At 41.1% G+C, this 20,307-nt stretch overlaps 1 protein-coding gene across 2 annotated transcripts in view; it reads left to right on the plus strand.

Annotated features, from left to right (window-relative positions):
* Window positions 1-6: 6 nt before the first annotated feature.
* The window catches only part of DCAF8 (DDB1 and CUL4 associated factor 8), a 47,213-nt gene continuing 26,912 nt past the window's right edge, over window positions 7-20,307 (plus strand). The window contains exons 1-3 of one of the 2 annotated variants that reach the window (XM_027768437.1): window positions 7-718; window positions 902-973; window positions 18,966-19,040. In XM_027768437.1, the coding sequence (XP_027624238.1) occupies window positions 18,992-19,040 (49 nt within the window). In that variant the 5' untranslated portion in view covers window positions 7-718; window positions 902-973; window positions 18,966-18,991. Of the gene's footprint in view, window positions 719-901; window positions 974-3,473; window positions 3,604-18,965; window positions 19,041-20,307 lie in introns of those variants that run through there. The other variant, XM_027768436.1, reaches the window with a different exon arrangement.

A 20,307-nucleotide genomic window follows, 5' to 3' on the forward strand; every position in this document is an offset into this window, starting at 1 on the left:
GGTCCGTGTCTCGTTCTGGCTCGGCCTGCCCCCTCTCCGTGGCCGGTTCCCACTCAGGATGGCCCTGACCTCGTCCCCCAGCTCGCAGCGCTCAGGTCTCCTTCCCCTGCTCCGAGCAACCGCCGGGAGGACTGGCTGTCCCTTCCTCAGATCAGCCCTCGGGCTGCCCCCAGAAGCCAGACCCACAGTTCACAGGGACGTCTTGCTTTGTCGGGTGACCCATTTGTGTGCTCCCGTTTGTCCCCTTAGGTCGGGGGTCGCGGCTCGCCCTGCGTCACCCCGGGGCCCCCGCGCCGTGCGCCCCTTCCCCCACTCCAAGTTCTCAGGCCCTGCACCTTGTGCGGAAGGCCAAGGTCCAGGAACCCGGGAGGCAGTTGTTGCTGTCCGGTCCTGTCCCCTTTGAAATACAATTCTCTTAGTTTACCTCCCCCCACCCCCGAATCTTGTAGGACACCTTAGAACGGTCCCTTTTGGTCCCGGTGAGTTGGAAAGCATCTGGTGGCTTGAATTTCTGACTCAGGATTGTTGCCGGAGTCTCTGTAAACAAACCGGCACTGGCGCTATCACGTTCTCTCCGGGATTTCCCCCTGCGCTGTGGCTTCTGGCCGAGAGCTTGTTTGCTTACGTTTTAGCGTTGAAAAGATTCAGGTTTTCCTTTTAAATGACTTTTACGTTGTAGCGGAGATGGGAGATTACCTGCCTGGCTTCTAATCCTCGCGTGGGTTCATTTTATTTTCGTATGCCTCTGGCTTGTTTGTTCAGTAGTCAGAATCCGATCACTTTAATTCTGGTTTTAAATTAGTTCTGAGGAGGTCTAAAAATACGAAAATGTACACCTAAATCTTTGTGTTATGTTTAGTAGGAGAGATACCTTTGCCATGTAAATTTTAACTTTTCTCAGTCCTTCAGTGAATCTACAGACCTATTTTCTCAGGAGCTCAGCCTGGCCTTACTTCAGTGATAAAGAGGAAAGGTGAGTGGGAGTTGAAGGCATTTAAATTCCTGAGTTCAAGACAGACGCTGCCCAAATGCTCAGGTGCTGACCACTAAAGTCATAAAATTCCTAGCTCAGTTTCTCAAAGACTTTGGGTGTTGTTTTTGGCCATACTCCAGCTCTGGTTAAATTACTTTTTCAAGTTTAATTGGTTGTGGGCATTTTGACTTTCTGTCTAAACTATTGCTGTGGATTTTACAGTGCCTTAAGTTGAGAAATAAGTGAACATGTGCCCCCCGCCTTATGTGTCCATCTCTTCCTTTTTTGTTTGCCTTGTGTTTTGCCTTTGTGTGGATCATCTTTCTACGTTGTGGAAGAACTGGGAATTAGTTTGAGTTCAGTTCAGCCTTTTGTTGAATGACGTTTCTTCTCCGCTTATGGCTTTGGGTTGTCATCTAAAGGGGACTATTTTGACTTTTGACTGAAAGCTAGGGAAAGCTAGAGAGAGAGTGATGAGGGATGCTGCTGGCTAGTTGGAAAAGTCATGGTGCGTTTTTATGCAAAAATGCATCATGACTTATCCAACCACCAACCCAATACCTTTAGTTGATGTCTGAGTGCTATCCACCTTAGAATTCCAACTTTCCAGTAGATACTGGGAAATTTGGGGTTAAAAAATAGCAGTTGCTTTTTCATAGGTGGTCTGAATGAAGAATTCTTGGTTAGCATGGGAACCAGCAGTTGCGTAATGGTTATGTCGCTGGACTCACACATAGTCGACCACGGTTCGCGTCCCAGACCCAGTGGCTTAGAACTCACGCCTTGCACGTGTGCGTGCCCAAGATCCCGAGAGGAGAATGGAGGAGAAGGGATTGCAGTGTGGCCATCCCCCCTGGGGGGTGATTTCTCGCTTTCTGTCTCTATGTCTGTCTCTGTCTGTCTGGCGAGCGCACGCGCCCTATAGTGAAAACCTCTCCAAAAAGAAAAAAAAAAGAATTTTTGGTTAGCAGAAGAATCATCCTGTATATTCAGGAGTATGGGCCAGTACCAAAAAAGGGAGGAGAACATAATTTATAAATGTAGTTTTAAGGCTCTTAGATCCTGGAAGCAGAGAATAATGCTCTCATCTTACAGTTCAGGCTCATGGGATGTGACAGAAGAGCTGAGTGGCTCTGGAAGGTAGGACTGACCGGCCTGAATAGCTTTATGCTTTGTAGTTCCTACAAAGGTTGTGAGTTACACTCATGATTTTTATCCCACATACTGCCTGCATTACAAAGTGCTCATTATATACTGAAATAAAATTAACGATGATGTATATATGTGTATCAATAAGATATAAAGTACAGTCTTTAGAGATCAGCAGACCGGGGTTTAAATTCTGTACTGAGAGTTATTAGCAGTGTCACCTTGAGCAAGTTATTTAAACTTCTCTGGGTCCTTATTTCTACATCTCTAAAAGTAGGATAATGTCACTTCCCAGGATCGTTGTTAAAATGAGGGGATCTATCTTATATTTGGAGTAGGCACTCAAAAATTTTTTTCTCTTTTCTTTGCACAAGACTGCTTTGAATAAGTTATACATTGGTTTACATTTTGCATTTTGCTTTAGAACACATTTTCCTGGTTAAATTTTCAAACTCATTTTTTAAAGTTATTTATTTACTTCTTTCAATTTGACCAGAGAGGGACAGAGTGAGAGAAAGAGATTAAAGTGAGAAAGCAAGCCACTAGGTCTGGTATTCGAACCAAGGTTGAGCATGTGGGAGCCCAGTGTTCTCAACCACCATGCCACCTGTCGGCCCCTCAAATCCATTTTTAATTGGTCATCTTCGAGGTATGCTTTGTACGCGCCCACCTAGGGTTATCTTCTACATGTGATTCAGAGCAGTCTTGTAGGGGTTTATGACCAGAGAACAAAGGGAGTATTAGATGTTGATTTGTGTATATTTCTAAATGCATTCGTAAATTAAACATCAATTATTTCCCTAGCTTATTGCTTCCTTCCTCTTGGTCTTTCAAGTAGCACACCTTAATCTGAGTTGATATATGAGTCCTTCCTTTTCTGCTACAACATCATTCATCTCTACTGCATCTACCTCATCATGCCCTTTTTCTTTTGTTTTTGTCATAGAGGGAATACATTTTTCCAAGCTGTTGAGCTCTACATTGATCCTTATCAACAGATTATCAAAGAATTAGACCATGAAAAGGTGTTTCATTACTTTCTGAAATGAGTCAGGGCCTGGGAGTTTGGAATGGAGTACATTTTTTCCATCTCCACAGCTAGACCATCTTTTTTTTAAGATTTTTGCCACAGAGTGTGTGCACTCAACTGGAGAGACATCGAGAACCAGAAAGAAGGAAGGTGAGAAATCACTCCCCAAGGGGAATGGCCATGCCACAATTCCTTCTCCATTTCTCCCTCTGGGGTTTCAGGTGCACATGCACACATGCCCAGTGTGAGTTTCAAGCTGCCAGATCCGAAGAATTCCGGTGCCTTAACCACTTTGCCACCTGCTGGCCCACAGTTGGACCATCTTAATATGACAGCGCAGGTGAAGAATTTCAAATCTTCATTTGTAGCATAAGCATAAGCCCTGTGCTTTGGGAACTGGACCCCACTGGCTGTTAATGGTTTGAATCTCTGCTCATGAGGAATACACCAGGTATGTGTACATGCATGCATGCTAAAATCCTGATGGGATGGAGAAATGGAGGAGAAAGGATTGTGGGATGACCATGCCCCATTGGAGGGTGCTTTTTCTAACTTTCTCTCTCCCTGGTAAGCATACACGCCCTCTGGCAATAAAAAAGACAAAAGTATTGATGACACTGCTGTGAAAGCAACTTTATTCATTCAGACTAGTGATCATTTTAGGGCTGATCAGCTTTCACTACCACCATTTAGGGTCTAAATTATCTGTTGTAAAGACTGTTGGGGGTGGTGGGGAGGTGTGCTGAAATTAGATCTGTGTCAGTTGTGTTTTTACAAGATTTGGAGCTCTGTGTTGGATGGGGGAAGGGTGGGAGGAGAAAAGGAAATACATTGAAAGAGGAATAGCTTTGTTCCTTTATTACCTTAAGTGCTGGGTAAGAGTCCCAGTTTCCTACCCCCCCCCCCAACCTTTAGGAAAGGGTTTTAAATATTATGTTCCAGGTGAATCAATATTCTTAGTTCTGGACCACAGAAAATTCTTATTTTTCTAAGATATTTTTATATTTCATAGTTTTAGGTATTACTAAGAATAGAGATATCTTACAAGGAAGTATTTCCTAGGATGGCTGGGTGGGAGGCCAGGTATGCTGGTGACCTTTTTAGTTTCTACCACCAGCCTGACAGGGCATTTTATAATGAAGTCTATAAAATAACATATAGAAACCAGTCCTAATGCCTTGGTTCTTAGTGTTAACTAGGACCAACCTAAAACAGAAGCTTTACTTCAGAGAGTAAAAGAAAGCAGCCTTTTTGTTGCCACTGTAAAACAATACTGGCATTTCAGAAACAAACGAACTCTAGTAGAATTCATTCTGTAGATGTGTGCCTTGTTGGGGAAGACAGATCTTCAGAGTTTCATTCTTTAGGTCCTGTGTTTTATCAGGTGAATTATAGGCTTTTAAAATCATACAGGGACTAGGTGAACCCTGCTTTCAGTAGCTCTATAGATTGCTGGATTGTTTCTGCTGTAGACAAGTTAACATGTCTAGATCCAGATAATAAATAAGAGAACTAGAAATATCTAAACAAAGCTTTTTAATTGCATAACACTGGTGCTAGAGTTAGTTTTTAAGTCTCTAAGATTGAATTAGCTGGTTTTTTTGTTTTGTTTTGTTTTAAAGCAGATTACGTGAGCCAAAGTAATCTGTTTACCCTCACCATTTGGACCCAGGCACCTGAGTTAATTAAATAAACAGCAGGCATAGAAAAAGTGACTATGTATATCTTCATTTCAGAGCCAAAAGTCAATAAATTTTAGATTAGTTTTACAGAATACTGAACATTTATTTTCATGAATGTACCCAAGAAACTTTATTGCTGTTAAAATTGGTCAGATAAAGGGCTACCTGTTCCTTTTTACTGATTCAGTCGTTCTTCTCTTGGAATGAGAAGAAAGTCCCTGACAACTCTTCAAAATAGTGTGTGATGAATTTATGATTTGGTCACATCTTTACAGAAGACTTGTATCTCTGCCTCTGTAGGACTCTGTTTGTGGGGGCCAGTAGCTTGGTCTCTCAAGTACTGCCTTGCTCCACGAATGTCTTATGCTGTAGGTGAACTAATGAATTAAGCCTGCCCTGAGTTTGCCAGTAGGACATTGGGGAGTGATTAATATGGTAAAGATGGCATCTTATTGATGATTGTCATAATGTCTAATGGATTGGGTCCTTGTGAAAGTTATCATTGTTGTGTCTGAGAAGTTAGATGTTTGCCCTTATCTTCTGAGGATACTGTTTAAAGAGGTCTGGCCAAGTTCTGGCATGAAGCAGCCATGCTTGCTTCACATGTCATTTTTTGTTCTTCCTGGTTTCTCTTAGCCATCTGGAAAACTACTGCAGGGTTTACCTCTAGTGGTATAGTCAAGAGACTGTGTTCCTCTGGTGTATTTTATCATTGCCATATTATCAGGTATGTTTTGTTAACATTGCTTAAGACTCAGTGTGAAACTCTGCCCTCTAATCTAAGGTGGGTAGAGAGCACTTCTTGATTTTTTTTAAGCCTCTTTTTATTGTTTTATTGTAAATTATATTTTAGGAACATGCTTTCATGTCTCTAGTATCCTTTCCAGTGATTTAAGATTTAAAATATATATGGCAAAAACTAGTGATGGGAACTGAATCCTGCTGTAAAGGGTAAATATCATGTAAACACAATGGAAAATAGATTTTCCTTAGAATCATTTAAGTTGAGATAAGTCAGCTTGAATGTTATTATAAAAAGTTCCTCAGCTCTGCTGCTGGAGATCAGTACTTAAGGGTTAGAGTACATTCCTAACATAGTCTGAAATACTGCTTTTAGAATTAAAGCCAATAAACTATAAACTCTTGGCATTTGGTATTACCAACAGAGAGAGAAGCTATTAATCTAAAGAAAAAAATGAGGTTTCTTATTCATAGTTTGAGGGACTTCATCTTCGTCCTCGTTATCCATGGTGATTGCTTTGTAGGCGCCCATCTTGAATGTCATCCAAACCTTCAAAAAGGAGAGCTTAAAGAAGGCGGCTTATATTGTAGGTTCCAGGGAGATCGATTTAACCTGTTTATAAAACATGAACGTGCTCAAAAGAAGATATCCACAGCTCTCTTAATTCTTTAAAAAGCCAGTCAGAGTGAGTAAGCCGAGTTTCATAGACTTGGAACTGTGTCCTGTCTTGTGTCCAGTGTTTGGAGGATCATTGCTGAGGTGGCAAGGAAACCCGGGCCTCTAGCAAACACAATCTGATACCAGAGATGGTAAACTAGAAAATTAATGTAAATGTCTACCAGGTACCATCAGGCTCTTTGAATAACTTGTCTTTAATCCTCTAAACCAACTCCTACAAGGATAGTGGTATTCCATTTTACAAAAGAACAAACAAGTTCAAAAATAGATGGTAAAATAGAATTCAAAACCAAATCTATCTGACACTAATGCCCTTTTCTTTCTATTACACTATATGCTATCTTTTTTTTTAAGTTGATTTATTTATTTCATGAGCAAGAGAAACAGAGACAGAATAACAGCATCCCCACCAGGGTCCTGACATCATGATCATCCCTTGCCTGCCAGATCATGGACACATAAGGGCTCAGCACACTTAGGGAGGTCTCTGTACTTGAACCCATACCTTTTAAAATTGTTTAGATGTGGGTCTCAAGTTATAGTAAATTGGTAGGCTAGTGAATTTTGTTTTAGAGAGATTTTTGCTATAGGGTGCATGTGCTCATCAGAGAGAGATAAAAAGTGAGAAATTTCCCCCCTACCCCCGGAGGGATGGCCATGCTGCAATCCCTTCTCCATTCTCCTCTTGGAATCTTGGGCATGCACACCCATGTGCCCAGCATGAGGTTTAAGCCACCGGGTCCAGGACTCAAACCATGGTCAACTATGTGGGAATCCAGTGATGAAACCATTAAGCCATCTGCTAGTCCTGGCTGGTGAATATTTTTTTAAGAGAGATTTTTGCCACAGAGCATATGACTCGACAGAGAGACTGAAAGCAAGAAATCATCCCCCCGGGGAGCGGGTATGGCAACACCACAGTCCCTTCTCCTCTGTTCTCCTCTTGAGATCTTGGGTGCACACACACACATGCTTGGTATGAGTTTAAGCTGCCGGGTCTGGGACTCATACCACGGTCAACTATATGGGAGTCCAGTGATGTAACCATTACACCATCTGCTAGTCCCCTGGCTAGTGAATTTTTTAAGGAAATAATTTTCTTTTAAAGAATGATTTTATTTAACATTATTTATTTTCATTTGACCAGAGAGAGAGAGAGAGAGAGAAAGCCACCAGGTTCAGGACTCGAACCACAGTCAGCCATGTGGGAGTCTGGTGTCCTTAACCACCACACTACCTGCTGGCCCCTAAGGAAATAATTTTTATAAACCTAACAGCAGAGATAGCTGAATCCTTGTGTGTTCTGATCCTTGACTTGAGTAGGGAGAAAATCAGTATTCCATTCAATTTCTGAGGTACTTCCATGGGAAATTCCACGTTTTAGCCTTTTCTCAAGTACAGTCATCTCTCTTGATCCTCAAGGAATACATTCCAAGACCCCCAGCGGATACCTGAAACTGCCGTTAGTACGGAGGAACCTGATTGCTGTCCGTTGGAACATGTATCTACTATGTCTTCAGCTCTCACATGTAATGTCCTTTCCATCTGAGCAAAGCACTCATGTATTGTGGCTGTGACTTTTGGAGTTTGAAGTGCTACAGCAAAACTTGCTGTAGCAAATTTCTTTTTCCTTCACAATTTCACAAAAGATTTGTTCTTACTGTAGTTCTTAGCAAACTCAACATGTAGTTTTTTGTTGTTGTTGTTTTTTCAAATAGAAGACTTTCACCTTTTCACTTAAAGGAAGCACTTACAGTCTGTGTTTGGCATATCCAAATTGCCAGCATCACTACTCTTGAGCTTTGGGTCTGTAAAGTAAAAGAACGCAAGCACTGTGGTAGCTCAGTGGTCAGTCTGATAACTGAGGTGGTTCCTGAGTGACTGATGGGCAGGTACTCTGTGCAGTGATGATATGCTAGATGCAGGTGTGATTCCTATCACAGGCGAGAGGGAGTGAGACTGCACAAGATTTCATCATGCTATGCAGTTTAATTATGAGCCTGGGGCCTGCAGATGGCATAATGGTTACATCGCTGGACTCCCATGCAGTTAGCTGCAATTCAAGTCCCCAGCCTGGCAACTTGAAACTCATGCCTGGTGTATGTATGTGTGCCCAAGATCCCGAGAGGAGAAGGGATTGTGCTGTGGCCGTCCTTCCTGGGGGGTGATATCTTACTTTTTCTCTCCCTCTGTCTCTCCGGTAAGTATACGCAGCCTATAGCAAAAATCTCTCAAAAACAAAAAATAAAATAAAAAAACTTTGAATCATTTATTTCTGGAATTTTCCACTTAATATTTTCAGACTGCAGTTGACCACAGGTAACTGACATGTGAAACAGTGGATAAGGAGGCTACGAAGTGCATGTTCGGGCACTTCTCTGTAGTATTAGAAACATGGATCATCTCCATCTTCATGAAACCTCTTTATCCATGACTTACATGAGATACTTCTTACTATTTTTACTTCCCTGAACATTTCTCTGTCCTCTACCCTCTGAATTTTATTAGTTTATTTTCATATGAATGGGAGAGGGATACAGACAGCACCCCTATTAGAGTCTTGATGCCGTGATCTGCCCCAGCCTCAGCCACCCTCAGATTATGGGCAATGTGCCCAGCATATTCAGGGATGTCTCTGGACATGAAATTAGAAACTTCCCATGTGGGTCAATTTGCAGAGTGCTGTGTTTACCACTGAGCCACCCTCTGGCCCCTCTTTCTACTTTCCTCTCTTTTTCCTAAGGATAGGTATTCCCCAAGGTCTTTCCTTGGACTTCCTCTCAGAGCTTTCTTAGGTACTTGTTTGTTTGGTTTTGTGTGTGTGTGTGTGTGTGGTTTTGTGTATGTGAGGTTTAATCTGCAAGGTTATTTGAAGATTTGAAGATTATTTGTACAGATCATTCACAAGTCTTTATCTCCGGCACTAATTTATTTTGTAAGTACAATACCTACATTAGTTTCTCACTACCTTCCTGTTAAGTCAACTTGGAGTTTGAACATATTCAAAATCAAATTTATCTCTTTATCACATGCCAGCTTCTCATTTGTGGTATTTGATTTCTTCTGAGCACCCAGATTTAAAATTTTTTCTTCATTTCTTAAAAAAAAAAACAAACAAACAAAAAAAAAACCTCATTCCTTTTTTTTTTTTTTCTTTTTGGAGAGGTTTTTTTGTTATAGGGTGCATGCTCTTGCCAGAAAGACAGAGAGAGACAGAAAGTGAGAAATCAGTCCCCACACAGGGGTGGCCACACCGCAATCCCTTCTCCTCCATTCTCCTCTCAGGATCTTGGGCTTGCACGCACACTCGCCCAGCGTGAGTTTAAGCCACCTGGTCTGGGACTCGAACTGCAGTCAACTACATGGGAGTCCGGCGAGGTAGCCATTACACCATCTGCTGGGCCCATTCCTTTTATGAGTCAGCGAGACAAATGGACAGACAAGTACCCTTGACAGAGTCTTGCCTACTGTAGTCTTCCTCACCAGCTTTCCAGCCAGTCAGGCTAACAGGCATGCCAGGTGTGTTCAGGTTGACCTGGGTCCCAACCACGAGCCTCCTGTATGACTGTAGCATTGCTTAGCAGTGCCCTACCTGCTTGTTCCACTGCAGCTAATCCAAACTCTTTCAGATTTGTAGCTGCTTATTGAGCCACATACTGGCTATCTCTAATTCTCATGCTGATCCCCTTTTAAATGTTTTTTTTTCCCCCCCTTTATTCATGATAGAGCACATGTACATGCACATGAGTGTGAAAGACAGAGATAAGCACCATTCTCAGGGTCCAGTCACACCATAATCCCCATCCTCCAGTTCTCTAGGTCATGGATCTGGTGTGTTTCAGACTGCCCAGACCAGGGATTCGAACTGTAGTTGCAGTGGGAGATCTGACTTCTCTTGGGCTATACATTAATGCATTACAGTGCCAGTCCTTGATCCTTTTTCAGTTTCTTCTGTCAACCTAAGATAGATCTTCACTACTTACCTCAGCAACCATAATAGCTGTTAGATAGTCTCTCCTTTTGTGTCCATTTTGATATATTTATGATCTTTGACAAAATAATCTCACTGTCACGTATACACACTTTTGCCCATTCTTTTTCACTAATTAGTTATCCCTACCATCTAGCCAAACTAGATTTAGACTAGCTATATATTTTCTTAAACATAGCAATTTTTAATTTCCATGTTTTTTCTCTTTCTGGTTCTATGGGATAACTCAACTCTGTGCATTGAGATCCTATTCTTTATCCAGAGCTAATTTTCTATGGGAGCTTTTCCTTTCTCCCTGAAACTAAGTGTAATGTTTTCGCTGTTGAACTGTGACAGTGTTATACTTAAATACTTTTTACCTCTTATATCATAGTTGTATACTCACTTTTCCTGATTGAGTAATTGGCTACAAAAAGAATTATGACTATCTTGTTTGTATCTGTAGTTCCTGACTGGTACATAGTTGCATACCAGGATGTTTGTGAATTTATGGGCCACTAGATGGTGCTGGGGAACTATAATTTGGTTGAAAATGGATAGTCTCGAGCCTCTGTGTAGTCACTTCTTGTTTTCAGATCTGCACAGTAGGAGTAGAGGGGAATTTCCCTGAAACAGAAACATTCAATTTCTTTCTGTGCTTCTATCCAGCCTACCAAGGGAGACAATGTCAAGTATACAGCCCACTAAGTACTTAATAGAAAATAGCTCAGAACTAAAATCCCCCCATAAACATGTTTTAAATAATAATATGAGTTTCATAGGCAAAGCATTAGTGGCACAAAGAAATGTGGTATTATCTGTTGAAGATATTTTGTAGTTTTATCAACTGTACTAGGGAGAAATGTTCACCTGTTGAAATATCCATTTTGTAAGCCAAATAATAAGGTGATTGAATGTATAAAAGAAAATGAAATTTAAAAAAGAGTGGATAAAAATAATAAAAAAATAATATGAGTTTCAGCCTGTTTAGGGTCATTTGAGCTTCGATGCCTGAGAGTCTCTTGCTGAGTCATAAACAGTATATTGTTAGAGTGTGGCTGGCAGGACCCAGGAAAGTTAGCCTGAAGAAATGTTTGTTGCAAAGTAGAAAAATATCAAGGTAAGGAAGGTGAATTTAAAATGAGTCATTGCAACCTGAAAATAAAAATTGGGAATGGAGAAATAGAACTAGTGATACCAGATGGACTGTGGGACCTAGAAAAGCAAATTTGTACTTTGGATGGAGATCAGCCCAGAGCAGCTGTTCAGTTATGAGTGCTATGGGACATCTGTCTTCCCAAGAGGAACCAAGGATTGCGTGGCTCTCAGATATCTGTCCTACTAATAGCTGAAGTATTTTTTCTTTCTTTCTTTTCCTTTTTTTTTTTTTTTTAAGAGGTTTTTTGCCTTAGGGCCTGTGTGTGTGTTCACTGGAGAGAGGGAGAGAAAGTGAGAAATCACTCTCCAAGAGGGATAGCCATGCAGCAGTCTCTTCTCCTGGGATCTGGGCATGCATGCACAAGCACCTGGCATGAGTTTCAAGCTACTGGGTCCAGGACTTAATCTGTGATCGGCCATGTGGGAGTCCAGCAGTGTAACCACTACGCCATCTAGTAACTGAAGTATTTTTGCTTATCATCTTTCGGTTTCAGAGGAAATTCTAAAATTTTATCTCATTTAAATAGGAATGTTTATGTAGGAGAGTTAGGACTTGAGTAGCAGAATGAAGCATGGACTAGCTTGAGAGACTGGTAGGATTGTGTAAGTGGTGGGCATTGACAGACTGAGTTCAGGTCTTAGTAAAAAGATTAAGGACAGTGAGATTATTTAGATATTGACTTTCTTTTTAATCTTTTTTTTTTTTTTTTTTGAGAAACTTTTCCTGTAGGATGTGTACTCTTGCCAGAGAGAGAGAAAGTGAGAAATCACCCCCAGGAGGGATGGCTGTGTTGCAGTCCTTCTCTTCCATTCTCCTTGGGATTTTGGGCATGCACACACTTGCTCCCGGTGTGAGTTTCAAGCCACCAGGTCTGGAACTTGAACCACAGTTGAACATGTGGGAGTCCAGCATCTTAACCACTAGGCCACCTGTTGACCCAAATGTTGACCTTTCTATTGGGCCAAGATAAGGTAGAGTTATGAAACCAGTTTTCTTAGATCCTATATGCCAAAGGATTTAAAGTGAAGTTTAGAGAGAATTTAAATATAAAAGGCATAAATATAAAGGTTAAGAGTACAACTATTAGGATACTTCGAGCTACTTACACTTCTGATACTCTAAGTATCACTAAGACAATAGGGTTGGAGACTTTTATTTAGATTTCATTTTTTATTATAATTTTTTTCATTGCTAGGGCATGTATACGCTTAACAGAGATAAAGAGAGGAAGAAAGCATCCTTTCATGGAGCATGGTCATGCCTCAGTTCCATCTCCGTTTCTCTGTCCTGTTGGGATTTTGGTCATAAATGCACATACACCCAGCATGTTTTACAAAACACTAGGACTAGGATTTGAGCTGGAGTTAGCCATGTGCAATCTGTCTTCTTAACAACAGGCTTCAGGGCCAGCCTTTATCTTGGATTCATCTTGCCATTAATGTGCTGGATGATAAATCACACAGGCAGCTTTGTTTGTAGCAGAAATTCTTCCAGCACTTTGATTTTCAGGTGAGGACACCTGATGTTTAGCTCTCATTTGCTGAGATATATTGACTGCTTTAGTCAACTTGTATTAATATATACAAGAGAATTTAGTGTTTTTAACACGTGGGTATTATCTGTCATTTAATAGTTTGCATGATCCCCACCACCACCACCACCACCACACACGCACACACATTTTTTTATTCTTTCATTTTTAGGCCATGTTTATTAAGATATAATTTGTGGGGCTAGTAGGTGGCTTGGTGGTTAAGGGCTCTGGACTCCCACATGGGTGGCTGCGGTTCAAGTCCTGGACCTGGTGGCTTGCTTTCTCACTTTCTCTCTTTCTCTCTCACTCTCACTTTCTGTTCCTCTCTGGTCAAATTAAAATATAATTTGCATAGAGTAAAATTTATCCTTTTTTTGGGGGGGTGTCCTGGGGACCCATACATTGAATTCTCACAGATGCTTAGTCATGTATCACCACCACGATCAAGCCATTGAACATTTTCATTGTTCCAAAGTTTTCTCATGCCTTTTGGTAGTCAGTTTCATTTCCCTACCCCCAGCCCTGGCAACCACTGATCTGCTCTCTATCCCTGTAGTTTTTATCTTTTCCAGAAAGTGCCATAAATAGAATCATATTACATAGCTGTTTGAACCTCACTTCTTATACCCAGCCTGACATTGAGGTCCATCCATGCTGCTCCCTGTATCAGTAGCTCATTCCTTTTTATTTCTCAGTAGTAGTCTATTGTGTGAATGTACCACAATTTGTTTATCGATGACCCAGCTGAAGAACATTTGATTGATTGTCATTTTTTTTTTGAGAGTTTTTTGCTATAGGGTGTGTGCACTTGCCAGAAAGACACATAGAGATAGAAAGCAAGAAATCACGCTCCCCCCCTGGGAGGGTGGGATGGCCACACCGCAATTCCTTCTACACCATTCTCCTCTTGGGATCTTGGGCACGCACGCACATGCGCCTGGTGTGAGTTTTAAGCTGCCGAGTCTGAGACTCAAACCACGGTCAACTATATGGAAGTCCAACGACATAACCATTACGCCAACTGTTGGTCCCTGATTGTCATTTTTTTTTTTTGAGGAGTCTAAATAAAACTACTAAAACTTGCCCAGCCACTGTGGCACAGTGCTAACTGTAGCTCTGGAAGCCATGTGGTGACTGGTTCAAATCCCAGCTTGGCTTGAAAAACATCAGGCATATGCGTGGGTAGCCAGGATCCTGAAAAGCCAGAGGGCTGGGGAAAGAGGGTTGAAGCATGACTAAACCTTATCCAGGGTGTTTTCTCTCTCTTAAGCATATGTTTTCTATGATGTTTTCTACTTGAACCGCAGCCACCCATGTGGGAGTCCAGAGCCCTTAAAGAGGGAAAAAGTACTAAAATATTCACCTATAGGTTTTTAAACATTTTGTGGACATGTGTTTTAATTTTTCTTGGGTAAATACCTCGAGTGGGATTTTTGGTTTGTATGGTAAGTGTATGTTTAACTTAATAAACTGCCCAACTGTCTTCTGTTCCCTGATGGTGGTAAGCCATTTTGCATTTCTACCAGTAGTATATGAGAGTTCTAGTCGCTCTATTTCTTACTAGTACTTGATAAAAGTTTTCATTATTAGTATTTTGTTTTTTATTGCTATAGGATGTGTACACTCACTGGAGTGAGAAATCACCCCTCAGGGGGATGGCTGTCCTGCAGTCCTTTTTTGTCCATTCTCTCAAGATTTTGGGCACACATACACACACATGGCGTGATTTTCAAGTGGCCAGGTCCAGACTCAAACTGCAGACTTGACCACGTAGGATCCAGCTATAATTTTTTTTAAATACTTATTTTTAATTATTATTATTTTTTGTTCACATGAGTTTTGCCAGAGAGAGAGAAAGCAAGCTGTCAGGTCTGGGACTCAAACAGTGGTCGACCATGGGAATTTCAGTGCCTTAACCACCATACTACCCGCTGGCTCTGGATCCAGCTGTCATAACCTCCAAGCCACTTGCTGGCCCATTATTATTTGAGTTATTGGAAGAGTCATGACTCATTTTTGCATAGATAAAAGAAAAATATGCCATGATTTCTGACAACCTAATAGTATTTTTTGCTAATAAAATGTAACCATTGTAGTTGCAGTTTTAGTGATTCTCAGTGTAGTTTTAATTTATATTTGACAAAATATTAATGTTGAAGCTCTTTTTAAGTGATTACTTAGTTGTGAGAGTTTTAAAATATACTCCGGTTATCATCTTTTATCACAAATGTATTTTGTGAGGGCTAGTAGTTGATGTGGTGACTAAGGCGCTGGACGCCCACATGGCCGACATTAGTTCAAGTCCCAGATCCAATGGCTTAAAAATCACGCTGGGCGTGTGTGTGCCCAAAGTCTCAAGAAGAGAATGGAAAAGGCATTGTGGCATGGCTGTCCTCCTGGAAGATGATTTCTCCTTTTCTTTCTCTCTCTGTCTCTCCAGTGAGCACACGTGCCCTGTGGCAAAAATAAAACAAAACAAACAACAACAACAAAAACCATAAAAAAAGAAATGTGCTCTGTAGGCATTTTTTCCCAGGTTATATCTTGTATTTCTATTGTCATAACAGTGTCTTTTTAAGAGATTTAAATTTTCATTAGTCCAACTAATTTTTTCTTTTGTAGTTTGTGCCTTTTGTGTCCTAAGAAATAGTTGCCTAACCCAAGATCACAAAGATTTTTTCCTTTGGGAAGTTGTATTGTTTTAACTTACTTATATTGTTGACTTTTACATTTTGGTCTATGGTGGTGGTCCTTTTTGACTTCATTTTTGTATGTTCAACATAGAGGTTTTGGTATTTTCAATTTTTTTGCATTTGAATGTGCAGTTGTTCTATACATGGTGTTTTGTATAGGATTTTTATTGTATTGTCTGATGATTTTAAATAAGAGACACTTGATTCCTCTTCTACACAGTACTCTTATTCAGTGTTTTAACTCATTCTCTGCTTGGTTTTTAGTTATTATTTTGTCATTAATTAATCACAGATTTAAGGCCATACTCATATTAAGACAAGGAAAATCTAGGTCACTGAAATTTCTTGGTGAAATTAAAGTGACACCTGGATCTTTTTCTCATTCTCCAATAGTTTACTCTTTAACCTTCAGTTTGGCAGGGTTATGGTTATTTTTAGAGCACAAGCAGTAGAGCTAATCTAACTCCTCCAGCTACCTGCAGCAGTGAGCTCATCAGCTCTTCCAAGCTTAGCATAGTTTGCTGAGATGGATTTTACTTGGAAGTTGATTAAAGTAAAAACAGTGGCTTTGGGACCAATAGGTAACATGGTAGATAAGGTGCTGGATCCCACATGGTTGCCTCCATGGTTTGAGTCCGCAACCAACCAGCTCGGAAAAATAAGCTGAGTGCGTGTGTGTGTGCCCATAATCCTGAGAGGAGAATGGAGGAGGAGGGATTGTGGTGTGGCCAGCCCCACCGTGGGGGGTGGGGGGGACTGTGATTTTCACTTTTCTTCTTTCTGCCTCTATGCATGTGCTCTATGGCAAAAATCTAAAAACCAAACCAAACCAGTGGCTTTGTTGGGAATATAATGCTTTGAAGAATGAGGAAGATAGTTTGGATTTGGGTGAGATATGGTCCCTAACCTCAGATTATAAAGTAAAGTTGTATTCTTTGATGATGGAAGAGATTTTAGAATGGCTTCTATACTTGAGACCTAAGGCAGAATCACAGCATCTCTGCCTTCTTTCATACGGACAGTGTCTTAGCTTGAACTGCCATAACCAAACACCATAGACTGGGTGACTTAAACAGAGAAACTTATTTCCTCATAGTTTTCTTTCTTTCTTTTTTGAAGAGAGATTTTTGCTATGGGGTGCCTGTGCTTACGGGAGAGACCGAGAAACAGAAAGCGAGAAATCACCTCCAGGGGGTTGGCCACTCTGCAATCTCTTCTCTATTCTCCTCTTGGGATTTTGGGCACACACACACACCTGATGTGAGTTTTAAGCCACCAGGTCCAGGACTCAAACCATGATTGACTGCATGGGAGTCCAGCAATGGAACTGTTAAACTATCTGCTGGTCCCAGTTTCCTTTAGAGTAGAAGTTCAAGATCAAGATGCCAGCACTGTTGGTTTCTAGTGAATGCTCTTCTTGTGAATGCTCCTTTGCTGGCTTGTGGATGGCAAACTGTATCCTCTGTCCTCACGTGGCAGGGGAGAAAGAGCGAGATGAGTTTCAGGAGATCACCACTACTTTTATCTGACTTCACGTACCTGTGGTTTGAGTTGGCATCGTCTTTCATCATCATGCTTCCAAATGTCCTCTCAGATCTGCCTGAGCCCTGCCCTTGGAGTGTTCCTACTGCTCTGTCTTGGCCTCATATGAGCAGTCTTTGGATGGTGTCTCTTGGCAGAGAACACTTTCTGTGAAGCAACTTGGATTTCTGTAGAGGAGGGTAGGGGGTAAGGATAAGGATGGAACTGCTTCTGGGATAATTGTTATGGGAATGAAAGAGCTGTTGAAAGATTAGAGGGCAGTGTGCCTGGGTACAAGGACTGGGGTCATAATCATACTTTGTCTTTTACCAGTGCCTTTTGTCCAAGGCACTGAAAGGCCTTAACAAAATTCTGGTCTGAATAATAGTATTCTTTGCTCTGCAGTTTGCCAGAGGTGGCAGTTAGACTGTTTAAAAAAAAAAAAAAAAAAAAAGAGTGTCACAATGGTAGAAAAAGAAATAAGGTAGATACCTTTATTCCTAGTTAGGGCTTTGCCAAAAAATCTGGTGGAATTACATAAAATAATGTTTACCATTATATGAAATGAGCTGGTGCAGTTTAATAGAAATGTTTCACTTTTCCTCCCCACTTGGTGACTGTTAGGAAAACAAAAAGAAAACTCAAAAAGCAACTCTAAGGGTTTTTTCTTCGGAGAGGTTTTTGTTATAGGGCGCATATGCTCACCAAAAAGACAGAGACAAAAAGTGAAAAATCATCCCCCCCAGGGGCTGGCCACGCCACAATCCCTTCTCTATTCTCCTCTTGGGATCTTGAGCACTCACGCACATGTGCCCTGCTGGGTCTGGGACACAAACCACAGTAGATTACATGGGAGTCCAGCAGTGTAACCATTACACCATCTGCTGGTCCCCAACGTTTTTTTCTTAGAGTGTTTCTGCAATTCTTGCACTGTTCCTTATGATCTTTAGTATCTGGGTGCTTAAAATGGATTTGAAGTTTAGGCATCTGAGTAAACAATAACGCGCAAGGTTTTAACTCCAGAGCTTGATTTCTTTTCTCTCTATTGATTTGTGTATAAAACGAGATTCAGAATTTGATCTACCTCTTCATTTTATGAAAACAGTGTTTTACAGAGTGTGTGGCTATAATGGAAGATTCTAGACTGGAGGGCAGTGCTGAAGCTAGCTTTCTGTATTGAGTTGAGGCTCTTTGCTTATAGTACCTACTTGTCACTTGGTAGGTGCCTGCTGTTCCAGGCTTTATTTCAGTACTTTCTTTTTCATCTGAGAACACACTGCCAGTTACTCACTGAATGAGATAATGAGATGGCAGTTGATCTCTCAAACATAGGGAGAAAGATAGGAAATAGTGGGACCAGCATTGGCATAATGGCTATGTTGCTGGACTCCCATGTAGTCGACTGGTTCAAGTCCTGGACCTGGTGGCTTAAACTCACACCAGGCACATGTGCGTGCATGCCCAAGATCCTGAGAGGAGAGTGGAGGAGAAGGGATTGTGGCGTGGCCATCTCCCCTGGGGGTGATTTCTCGCTTTCTGTCTGTCTCTCTTTCTGGCGGATGCACAACACCCTATATCAAAACCCGCTAAAAAAAAAAAAAAAAAGAAAGAAAGAAAGTTAGGAAATAGGAACAGAAAAATAGGAAACAGATATAAGAAAAAAATTCTAGTGTTTTTTTTATTAGGAGCTGAGAGGCCCTTTTAAGCACTCATACAGAAGTCACGTTTATAAAAAATGACAAAGCCTATAGATGTTGTTAAATCTCCTTGTCCCTTTTGTCACCATTCCCAGTTGTGGTCTGATTGTTTCATTTTCTTTTTTCCCTAAATCTAGGCTGGCTACAGCAAGCATCATTCAAGATGTCCAGTAAAGGGAGCGGCACAGATGGCAAAACAGACTTAGCTAATGGTAAGGGGTTGAAATAAAGGCAACGCTATTATTCTTGACTGAGATTCTTCTCCTCCCCCAAGAGAGAATGGCGACCTAGACTTTAATGGAGGGAAGAAACTTTGCTGTGTTATTCTGAGTATTAAGAAATTACACAGGAAGTACCTTGGACTACCTGGTACTTTCTCACCTTCAGTTTTTTTCCCTCATTGTTTGCAGAAGGTCAGTAATCTGAGAGGTCAAGTGAGTTGGAGTTCTGAAGGACTGTAAGGGTGGGTGGAACTTAGGAGAAGCTGTTAAAGGAGAAAAATAAGATCCAATTGGTAATAGAAACAAGGGAGTTTGGTGGAAGATGAGGTTCCCAGTTATATTGAGAAGTCTTATTCCATGATAGATCATAGTTTGATAGATTGGTAAGGGATGAATTTACAACCTAAACTAGCTGGGATTGAGCCTACCTATTTCCTCTCCCTCCCTGCCTCCTTTCCTTTCCTTTCCTTTCCTTTCCTTTCCTTTCCTTTCCTTTCCTTTCCTTTCCTTTTTTTTTTCAGGGCCAGTTCTCCCAAGTGTTAGATCACTGGGTCTAAAGCAGACTTGAAGACAGAGTATCAAGATTCTGATAAAGTATAGGTATCACTTGGGTATTTTGACCAATGATTCAATGCAGAGCCAACGTCTAGAGAATCCTCCTTCAAATGGATATATTGGGTTGTTGGGAAATCTTGATGCATTTTGCATAGAAAAACATAGAGAAGGTATGTCAAGACTTTTCTGACAACCCAGTAGTTGGGCAGCACCAAGTTCAGCATTCTTTAATATATTTTTGAAAGTCAGGACTAAAGGCTAAATTCTAGTTGAAGTGATTGGTAGAGCAATGAAGTCAAGAAAAATGGTTCAATTATTTTTTGAGGGTTTTTATGTTATAGGGCACGTTTACTCACCAGAAAGAGACAGAGAGACAGTGAGAAATCATCTACCAGGGGGGATGGCCACGACTCAATCCCTTTTCTTCCATTCTCCTCTTGGGATCTTAGGCACGCGCACACACACGCACCCGGCGTGAGTTTAAGCCACCAGGTCTGCGACTTGAACCACAGACCTAGCAGCTTGCTTTCTCACTATCTTTCTTTTTCTCTCTTTCTCTGTCCATCTCTGGTCACATTAAAATAAATACACAAAGTTAAATAAAATGATTATTGGAAAAAAAAAGAAAAATTAGGACCAGCAGTTAGTGTCATGGCTATGTCGCTGAACTCCCATGTAGTTGACTGCGGTTCAAGTCCTTAAC

This window comes from Tupaia chinensis, unplaced genomic scaffold (genome assembly GCF_000334495.1).
Source record: "Tupaia chinensis unplaced genomic scaffold, TupChi_1.0 Scaffold146187_1, whole genome shotgun sequence".
In the NCBI taxonomy this organism is placed as follows: domain Eukaryota; kingdom Metazoa; phylum Chordata; class Mammalia; order Scandentia; family Tupaiidae; genus Tupaia; species Tupaia belangeri.